The sequence below is a fragment of the Macaca thibetana genome, chromosome 8 (genome assembly GCF_024542745.1).
Source record: "Macaca thibetana thibetana isolate TM-01 chromosome 8, ASM2454274v1, whole genome shotgun sequence".
Classification (NCBI taxonomy): domain Eukaryota; kingdom Metazoa; phylum Chordata; class Mammalia; order Primates; family Cercopithecidae; genus Macaca; species Macaca thibetana.
The window spans coordinates 117031135-117042060 of NC_065585.1; the positions used below are offsets into that span (position 1 = coordinate 117031135).

Sequence of the window (10926 nt, forward strand, 5' to 3'; positions counted from 1 at the left end):
AGCGGCCAGACCACCAGCTAATGGATGCGGAGCGGAGGGCCTGCTGACCGCTCTCCGCGCCTGGGTAAGTATTGGGCAGGGCACGCGGAGTGAGGACCCGAGGGCGCAGCCTTCTGCCCCAGTGCCCCTCTCCTCCACCTGCCTGGTCCAGGCGCCTCTGCCCCGTCGCATGGCGGAGGTGGGCCGGGGGCGAGGGCGCACTGCGGATAGGGCTCCCGCCCCGTTACCCTGGGTGTGAGCTGATGGATGGGAAAAGGGGACAAGCCATGCGCCAGGCTACTCAGGGTATGAGAAGGGGGTTGACACTGAAGATGAACAAGGGATAGCACACGCAGGGTGGACAGGAGGGGGGCAGCCAAGACGCTGGACACCCAAGCTTCAGTTTGCCCACTCGCCTTGGCAGGCTGCACGGAGCAGAGACTGAAACGAGAAGGTTCCCGCTTCGTGCATCCACTTTGGTGTGGTTGGGGTGACGGGGGAGTTGGGGGACACACAACATGGCGGGAAGAAATGCAGAGGGGCGTAGCAGATGGGAGAGGAACATAGAGAGAGACGCAGGTCTGTGGTCTATGGGGGTGTAGCAAAGGGTGCAGTCGGGAATTCCAGCCCAGTGCCACGACTTAGAGAGGGGGTGCAGACCTGCTCTATTGCCCAAGGCGCCATGGACCATGTCTGCGCCACTGCACCAAGAAGGGCGCAGGAACGTGTCGCGGTTTGGTTTATTCTGCTTCCCCCACCAAAAAAACAAAAAACAAAAAGTGGGCGAAAAAACAAATAGAAACCCCCTCCCCAAATCTCCAGCTTCCCTCGCCCCAGTGCCCCGCCTGATTCCCCCGCCCCTGTTGCGCACTGCGCCACAGCCGCGGCGTTTCCCAGGTTACCAGATGCCACGTGTTTGGGGAGTGAGTGCGGGTGCGTATCTGGTGCGGAGAAGGAGGTAGGATGTGGGCTGTGAGTGCCATGAATTGTGTGGGGCCAAGCGGGGGAAAGGTGTGTAGGAACTTGGTGTGTGTGTGCAGGTAGCTGAGCCACGGCCACAGGGTGGTAAGTTTGCACCAGAGGGCAATTAGATTTGTGTGCTAATACGGTCAATGCGGGTCCTTCATTACTTATTCCCATCTCCACGTCCTTTCCGCGTATCAGTCCCTGCCTCTGCGCGATGACAGCTCCGCCTCTCTTTCCACAGTGGCAAAATCCTGCAGAAATGGTGCCCCTCCTTTGGTGGCCCGGGAGGGAGGTCTGGGCATGCTCAGTAAACCAGGGTGGGTTTGGGCTGAGAGGCCATTTACCGCAGGGCGACCGCGCAGGGCCGTGTTACCAGGAATCCAATCCCATTGTCAGCCCAGGATTAAATGCGGTTACCAACCACCCCCACCATCCAATTGTGAGAGATAGTTTGGTGAATAGAGTTACATCTGGTTGACAACCAGTCGCAGTTTGAAGATCAGCCCACCGTGATAGGTGGAAAGGCGTCTCCGGATGAGAAAGAGAGACTGAGGAAGAATATAGGAGTGGAGGGGCTGAGAGAACCCGAGGGCGCATTTTGGACTTAGCGCCAGATGTGCTTTGCATTTGAATAAAGCATTTGAAAAAAGCGCTTCCTTCTTCATTCCAAGGAAATGAATTATATCATTTCCTCCTCACAGCCCCTCTGAGATGCGTGCCTTATCAGCACTGCTTTCCAGGTTAAGAAACAGATTAAGAGAGCTTGGGGCGCATCGCCAAGGTTGGGTATTTAGTTAAATGATCCAACAATTCCAGTGAGGGCTTCCACCTCAAAGTCTGGCTTCTTTTCCAGCTTGTCCTGTGACCCCCTTTATGTGAGAAAATACAAGGTTCTTCTATTTCTACCGTATCCAGATATTTCCATCCATGGCCCTATTGTATATCAAGGGTGTTTTTTGCCATGTTTTTATTTGAATGTCACACTGCAGGTCACATTGGCAGGAAGAGTCATCCGAAGACAGCCTAACTTCAGCATGGCAGTCATTCTGTAGACCGTAGAGATGCTTTTTCCTGGGCAGTATCTTTTTACATTCCCTGTTTCCTCTAAATATCCCAGTGAGGAGGAAGGTTGCCCCCAGTTGTTTTTTTATTTTTGTTTTTGTTTTCAGACAGAGTCTCACACTGTCACCTAGGCTGGAATGCAATGGTGCAAACGCAGCTTACTGTAGCCTTTATCCGCTCGGCTCCCTCCTCAGCCCTCCAAGTAGTTGGGACTACAGGCCCAGCTAATTTTTTTATTTTCCTTTTTGTAGAGACAGGGTCTCACGGTGTTGCCCAGGCTGGTCTCAAACTCCCGGGCTCAAGTGATCCTCCCGCCTTGGCCTCCCAAAGTGCTAGGTTTACAGGTGTGAGCCACTGTACCTGCCCCTCCCCCACAGCCCCCACATTTTAGAAAGGAAATGTCAGGCATGGAGAAGTCAGCAGTCTCAGGTCTGTGAGACTCCTGGGCACAGGGTGAAGCAGTATTTTGCCCTCCTGGCTCTCTGGCACCGCTGGTGCCTTCAGCACCTCCTAGAAGACTCAGGAGATGTGCCCACAGCAGGAGCACTGCTGATAGAGTTACAGGACAGCACTGTGGTGTATGGCCCCCATTCGAGTTGATGAAGATGTTTAGGCCAAGGGGGAAATGGTTGTAGCCCCTTAACACATACTCCGCAGCAGTAACTGGGAGGTATTAGGAACTCTAACTTTTTTTTTTTTTTTCGAGACAGAGTCTCGTTCTGTTACTCAGGTTAGAGTGCAGTGGTACGATCTCGGCTCACTGCAGCTTCCACCTCCCAGGTTCAAGTGATTCTCCTGCCTCAGCCTCCCAAGTAGCTGGGATTACAGGCGCGCACCACCACACCCAGCTAAATTATGTATTTTTAGTAGAGACAGCGTTTCGCCACGTTGGCCAGGCTGGTTTCAAACTCCTGACCTCAGGTGATCTACCCACCTCGGCTTCCCAAAGTGCTGGGATTACAGGCGTGAGTCACCGAGCCTGGACAACTCTAACTTTTTTATGTTCTCTAATCCCCACATGTTCTCCAGAACAAACTCCTTGATAGATGTGCTTCCTCCTTTTTTCTTTTTTCTCAAATGATGGGTTAAAGTTCAAATGTTAAGAAAGGCTGGGTGTGGTGGTTGATGTGTATAATTCAGCACTGTGAGAGGCTGTGGTGGGATGATTGCTTGAACCCAGGAGTTTGAGACCAGGCTGGACAACGTAGGGAGACTCCATCTCTATGCAAAATTTAAAAACTAGCCAGGCATGGTGGCATGTGCCTGTGGTCCCAGGTAGTCAGGAGGTTGAGGTGGAAGGATTGCTTGAGCCCAGGAGAGGTCAAGGCTACAGTGAGCCGTGTTTACACAACTGCATTCCAGCCTAGGCAACAGAGTGAGACCCTGTCTCAAAAAACAGAAACAGAAACAAATGCTTGGGGAGTGTTGTGTTAGTAACTTACTGTCTTAAGTCTATTTTGTGTTTCTATAAAGGAATACCTGAGGCTGGATAATTTATAAAGAGGCTTATTTGGGTCACAGTTCGGCAGGCTGTACAAGAAGTATGGTGCTGGCATCTGCGTCTGGTGACCCCTCAGGAAGCTTCTAGTCATAGCAGAAGGCAAAGGGGGAGCAGATGTGGCAAGAAAGGGAGCAAGAGTGAGGGGAGGGAGGTGCCAGTCTGTTTTTAACAATCAGATCTCGAGGAAACTAATAGAACAAGAACCCACTCATTACCCCAAGAATGGCACCAGGCCATTCATAAGGGATCCACTCTCATGACACAAACACATCCCACCAGGCCCCACCTCCAACACTGGGGATCACATTTCACCATGAGATTTGGAGGGGACAAACATTCAAACTATTTCACTTACTGTTCATAGCAAAAGCAAAGCCCAAATGTGTGTTTGCAAAACCTTCCAGAGACAACAAGTGAGAATTAATTCATAATTCCCAATTTAACTTAGTCGGCCCTGAGGTTTTTTTCCCCCGAATTGTTATACCTAGATTAAACTATTTTTAAACGTTTGAGTGATTCCTAATTAGTTTTGTTAATCAAAGAGGTAAAGCAACTTAATACTGAGTAGTATTGTGAAAGATTGTCCTATTTTTGAATAAGCGCATTAACAGTCTTCCTGCTGAATATTAATGAAGCATAAATACCTGTTCTTCTTATTTATGTGTAACAGGGCAGCTTGGCTTGGCTGGAGCTAAGAGCCAGACACACCATTGTGTGGAGGTGGGTGACGTCTTCCTGTGCTAAAAGGTGAATGAATAAATAAGCTCCTCACCTCTTGCGGAACACTTGGGAACACATAAACAGGTATTTAGCCCCATCTCCTGATTTCATCTTTCACATGGCAAAGACCTTGAATCCTGTCCTTAACTGGGGCTCAGACATTAATCAACAGGTCTGATGAGCATATGGTGGGAACGCCAGATTTCACTGGAGTCCTCAGGAGAAAAAAAGTCACAGTAAGCAAACAAGGGGTGTGACAAGAGTGGGATGAATGCAAGCACAGTGTGAAGCAGAACCCCTATCTGCCCCCAGTTCCATTCCAGACTAGAGTATGGATGCTTCCAGGGAAAGAGAGCACTATGTAGTAAAACTGAACATTGTTTCACCAGGGTTCCAAGCCACCCTGCTGGGAGGCTTCTCTCCAAGAATTCTGGGTACCAGAGTGGAAGGCATTTTCCCACCAACTGGAGAGAGACGAAACATCGGAGACCAGGAGGCTGTGGAGAAAGCAGTTGACCCAGGTGCCTCAACTATCCCAGAAGGGTCAGCGCGACGTGGCTGCCAGCATCTTTGAGAAAATCATCCGCAACCAAACTTCAGAGCTGCGGACAGAGGTGTGGTTAGAACTGAGATACAACCTGCCCACCTGGGTCAGGTCTAAAGACAAGAAGTCCTGAGTTCTTGCCACTGAGGAGGCCAGGGTCATTTGTCCAGAAAACTTTGGGACTGTCTTTGAGTGACCTAGTCTGGGACCCATTCACTGGTGGGTTCTAAGGTTAGACGCTCATTCAGGATATTTTCAATACTAAGTCAGTGCATAGCTGCCCCACTAACAAATTGGTGACTGTAGAGTCAGAGCGGGTCAGTTCTTGGGACAATGGCACTGGCGCTGTTAGAGGACTGGTGCAGGATAATGAGTGTGGATGAGCAGAAGTCACTGATGGTTACGGGGATACCGGTGGACTATGAGGAGGCTGAGATTCAGGAGGTCCTTCAGGAGACTTTAAAGTCTCTGGGCAGTTATAGACTGCTTGGCAAGATATTCCGGAAGCAGGAGAATGCCAATGCTGTCTTACTAGAGCTTCTGGAAGATAGTGATGTCTCGGCCATTCCCAGTGAGGTCCAGGGAAAGGGGGGTGTCTGGAAGGTGGTCTTTAAGACCCCTAATCAGGACACTGAGTTTCTGGAAAGACTGAACCTCTTTCTAGAAAAAGAGGGGCAGACGGTCTCAGGTATGTTTCGAGCCCTGGGGCACGAGGGCATGTCTCCAGCCACAGTGCCCTGCATCTCACCAGAATTACTGGCCCATTTGTTGGGACAGGCAATGGCACATGCGCCTCAGCCCCTGCTACCTATGAGATACCGGAAACTGCGAGTATTCTCTGGGAGTGCTGTCCCAGCCCCAGAGGAAGAGCCCTTTGAGGTCTGGTTGGAACAGGCCACGGAGATAGTCAAAGAGTGGCCAGTAACAGAGGCAGAAAAGAAAAGGTGGCTGGCAGAAAGCCTGCGGGGCCCTGCCCTGGACCTCATGCACATAGTGCAGGCAGACAACCCGTCCCTCAGTGTAGAAGAGTGTTTGGAGGCCTTTAAGCAGGTGTTTGGGAGCCTAGAGAGCCGCAGGACAGCCCAGGTGAGGTATCTGAAGACCTATCAGGAGGAAGGAGAGAAGGTCTCAGCCTATGTGTTACGGTTAGAAACCCTGCTCCGAAGAGCCGTGGAGAAACGCGCCATCCCTCGGCGTATTGCGGACCAGGTCCGCCTGGAGCAGGTCATGGCTGGGGCCACTCTTAACCAGATGCTGTGGTGCCGGCTTAGGGAGCTGAAGGATCAGGGCCCGCCCCCCAACTTCCTTGAGCTAATGAAGGTAATACGGGAAGAAGAGGAGGAAGAGGCCTCCTTTGAGAATGAGAGTATCGAAGAGCCAGAGGAAGGAGATGGCTATGGCGGCTGGAATCATGAAGGGGACGACTGAAAACCACCTGGGGGCAGGACCCATAGCCAGTGGGCCTAGGGACATTCACTTTACTAGGCTAAGACCTTTAAATTTTTTTTTCTTTAATGTATGGGACTAAAATCAAAGCATGACAGCCAATTATTGACCTTCCTTTCCTTCCTTCCTTCGTTCCTTCCTTCCTTCCTTCCTCCCTCCCTCCTTCCTTCCTTCCTTCCTCCCTCCCTCCCTTCCTTCCCTGCCTCCCTCCCTCCCTCCCTCTCTCCTTCTCTCCTCTCCTTCTCTCCTTCCTTCCTTCCTTCCTTCCTTCCTGCCTTCCTTCCTATTTTTCTTTTTCTCTTTCTTCTTTATTTCGTGGGTCTCACTCTCATCACCCAGGCTGGAGTGCAGTGGCTCACTGCAGCCTTGACTTCCCAGGCTCAGGCTCAGGTGATCCTCACACCTTAGCCTCCCAAGTACCTGGGACTACAGGCATGGACCACCACGCCTAGCTATTCTTTTGTTTCTTGGTAGAGACAGGGTTTTGTGTTGCTCAGGCTGGTCTGGAACTCCTAGGCTCAAATGATGTGCCCAACTCGGCCTCCCGAAGTGCTGGGATTATAGGCATGAACCACCATGCCTGGCCCTTGATTTTTCTTTTTAAGAAAAAATATCTAGGAGTTTCTTAGACCCTTTGTAGATTATTAATGAATAAAAGATTAAACTCCAAATATTAGATAGTAAGCCTGAAGGAATCTGAAACACTTGTACTTCCAATTTTCTTTACATAATCCCAAGTAGACCAGAATTGGCCCATACCATAGAAGAAAGAATTGGCAGTCAAAAAAAAAAAAAAAATGCCTTTTTGTAATATGTTTGAAAAATAAAGCTGTTTGACTTGTCAGGTGTTTCGCTTCCTTAAATCAGCAAATTCTCCCTGAGTACCTGGCTTTGTGAGACACGGTTCAAGGAGTTACAAGACTACAGCTATAACCTACAGTTGAGCAGTTATAAACCAACAAAATGGGCCCTGCCCTCAGACAGGTTCCAGTCTAGATGAGGAGATGATCTAGACAGGTAAAAGGCTAACTAATCCTTTGTGTGAATTAAGTTCATCACCCCAATAAAAGTGTCATCACCCAGTGAATAGGACCATCTCCGCTTGCAGGTTTTTGTTGATATTGTCGTTATTGTGTTTTAACCTGGGAAGTGTTCTTCCTGCCTTTCTGCTAGGTGTCAGATAGATGGTCCCAGAACTAGGTGCTGTGTCGGGCCCTGAAGACACAGATGACTCAATCTAAGCTCTGCTTTCAAGAGGTCCACAGCCTGAGAGGTGTCCCCAGAGAAAGGGGGACATAAGGGGACAGCATGCTCAAGAGCAGAGGTGTTTAGGGCAGGTTTGGATTTAGTGAGCAGGCTGGTTTGCTTACAGAAGATTTTTAGTGGCAACAAAGGACAAAGAGGAGAGAAAAGGAACTCACATTTATTGAGGGCCTACTGTGTGCAAGGTGTTTCATGTATATCTCACTGAATGTATACAGCCACCCTGTTGTGGTATAATTTTGCTCTTTATAAAGAGAAAGAAACTGAAGCTCAGATGGGTTAAGTGGTCTCCTCAACACCAAAATGCTAAGAAGTAATGGAGCCTAGACAGAAACCCAGAACTTTGACTCACACTAGTCCACCCTCCACCATCTTGATGACTTTCACATTGTGCTCTGCAGTTCTGCAGAGATTTTCCAGTAGTTCCATCTCCAAAATGTATTTTAAACTCTTTATTTTTTTTTAATTGTTATTATTATTATTTTGAGACTGAGTCTTGCTCTATCGCCCAGGCTGGAGTACAGTGGCACAATCTCAGCTCACTGAAACCTCTGCCTCCCAGGTTCAAGTGATTCTCATGCCTCAGCCTCCCAAGTAGCTGGGATTACAGGCGCCCACCACCATGCCCGACTAATTTTTGTATTTTTAGTAGAAACGGGGTTTCGCCATGTTGGCCAGGCTGGTCTCAAACTCCTGACCTCAAGTGATCCGCTCACCTCAGCCTCCCAAAGTGCTGGGATTACAGGTGTGAGCCACCACACCCGGCCTAAACTCTTTAAATCTCTAGTAAATAACAGCTAGATTCAAATGGGCTGATAACCAAATTTTAACACAGAAGCATTCACCACCAGGTTTGCGTTTATTTCCAGATGGGCTCATTTTGTGTAGACCTTAGAGCAAAGTTTCCTTTATGGTGTCTGTGTACGTATCTGAACTTTTAATTGTTCATAGATTTTAAAAGCGGTAGTACCACATGGCTGTTTAGATCAGACCTGTGTATTTAGGTCAGACCTGTGTATCACATAAGTGTGTGAGTGCAGTGCAGATGAGCACCATTTAGTTATATGTGCTAGGCAAAGCTCCAACACAGTTGATGTGTAGTCTCGTGGTAGATTTGTGCATACTGTAAGCAAATTGCTTAGCTTCTCTAGACATCAGTTTCCACATCTGAAAAATAAGAAGATGAGAGTACACGGTTGTTATGAACAAATGACTTAATGCTTTTAAAGCACGTTGCATGACATCTGGAACATGGAAAGCCCTCAATACATTGAAGCGCTTAGGATTTTCATGATGTTGCTGTCTGCTCAATTCAATGCATGCTTTCTTTATTGTCCTGACAGTTGTGCGGTCACAAGTTAATATGCTTCCAGTTGACTTCCAGTCTACCGTGGTGTTAGAAACCGTTTCAGCTCTTATTGTAAATTTGAGTGCTTGTTGTTTTTTATATTTGTGATGACTCTTCCAGCAGTTGTTGACAATTGTGAGAGGTTTGACTTTTAAATAATTACTTATTTTTTCTGATTGTGGTTCAGTTTAACTGAAGAATAGCCTGAGATTGTAAGAAAAGCATTTTTTTAAAGGTATCACTTGTGATCATTTATCTTTCTAAATTATATTTTTAATACTGTTCGACCAAAGTGATGCGGTGGTTACCATGACTCCCTAATTTCATGTGCTTTTGTATTTATGAAAATGGTTTCATTGTCATTTATTGACAGTATACAAAGTAAAATGTTATAAATGTGAAGTTATAAAATAAATGTATGCTAATAAAATCCTAAGTTTTTCTGATTCCTGTATTGTGGCCTCTATAAACTACTGCCTGAAGAAGGAGCTTTGTTACTGAAAAATTTTGAGAGATAACTTGAGAAAATCAAGCTAAAGTCAAAAGGTCTTAGAATCCTCTAGGCAAGAAAACCTGAAAGCAAAAAATGCTTGAATAAGAATACTTGAACTATGTCTCTGGGGACAAGAGAGAGCTTGATCCACCCATCATCGATTTCTCTTTTAAAATATACAGAAACAAAAGATGGAGGTCAGTTGCCTCAGAGACCCCCCAGCTCATTTGCTTAGGAAAGTAACCGTACAGATAAATTTCCAGGCTCTATTCTACCAAGGGTGAATGACCCTGAAGGTAGAATATTGCTTTTCTGGACTGAAGTAACCCTTTTTTTTTTTTTTTTTTTTTTTTTTTTTTTTTTTTTGAGACAAGGTGTCACCCATGCTGGAGTACAGTGGTGCAATCTCGGCTCACTGCAAACTCTGCCTACTGGCTTCAAGTGATTCTCATGCCTCAGCCTCCCGAATAGCTGGGATTACAGAGGTGTACCACCACGGTCCAGCTAAGTTTTTGTATTTTTAGTAGAGATGGGGTTTCACTCTGTTGATCAGGCTGGACTCAAACTCCTGGCCTCAGGTTATCCACCTGCCTTGGCCTCCCAAAGTGCTGGGATTACAGGCGTGAGCCACCGTGCCCAACCTGAAGTCACCTTTTATTCTATGGATGTATATGGAGGGAAATTCCTCTTGCCTTTGGCCTTCTTGAAATTGCTTCTCCTCTTTTTTTCTAAAGTACAATGAGGGAGCATCTTTCACTGGGCCATACACACTGCAGACCAGTCCATTAAAGAGGAATATCCCGAGGGGGCCCAACACCATCTCATACTCACCCAAGCAAACCCTCCAAGGGGTGGTCTCATCCTATACTTCATACTTCTCCATTCCTAACTCTCAAATACAGGCTCCAAGATTCTCGAATCACAGCTGAGGATAACTTTCCACCAGGGCTGTCTGGTGAAGACTTAGGCCATCAGACTCCTGCCTCTTTAGGCCTTAGGTGTCACCTGCCATGCACCTGCACCAGCCATGCCCACCAGGCCACCCCTCCTCTTGTGTTCTGCTGCCCATCCTAAATGCAAGACTTTGCTCAGCAACTCTCGGCTTTGCTCTCCTTTACCCGCTATGCCATGCTTCCAACTTACCTTCTGGACGTTCCATGGTATCTATACAAACCAGCCTGGAACACCAGAGTCCTTACTGAATACCTTGTCACCATCTTCCTGCACTCAACTCTGGTCCTCCTCCCAGTGCTCTGTGGCCTGTGAAACCCTGGAGGGGAAGTGGCTCAGTCTCCCCCAGCTCAAGAGAGGCTGGAAGGTGGTGGTAGCATTCCTCCTAGCTCATTGTCATTGCAAATACATTTGTTCCTTCCTGGCGTAAGCTCACCCGCTCTGTCCCACCACCTGCTGTGGAGTGTCCCTGACAGGCCTGGATGATGGCAATGACAAAGCAAAGACAAAACAAGCCAAGGCAGGGAGGGGTCCCTTTAGGGCTGAATGTGGCCTGGTGTTATCTAAAGCAACAAAAACTAGGAAGAAAAATACAATGACCGTGAGACATATCCAAGGAAGTCCTACAAGACTGGAATAGGAAAGAGGGTTGG

The 10926-nt window shown here is 47.9% G+C and overlaps 1 protein-coding gene across 1 annotated transcript; it reads left to right on the forward strand.

The window, feature by feature from the left end:
* The first annotated feature begins 15 nt into the window (after positions 1-15).
* On the forward strand, positions 16-9259 carry PNMA2 (PNMA family member 2). The gene is made up of 3 exons (XM_050802531.1): positions 16-64; positions 4179-4312; positions 4618-9259. The coding sequence occupies exon 3, from the start codon at positions 5106-5108 to the stop codon at positions 6198-6200; it is 1095 nt and encodes a 364-aa protein (XP_050658488.1). The 5' UTR covers positions 16-64; positions 4179-4312; positions 4618-5105; the 3' UTR covers positions 6201-9259.
* The last annotated feature ends 1667 nt before the right edge of the window (positions 9260-10926 follow it).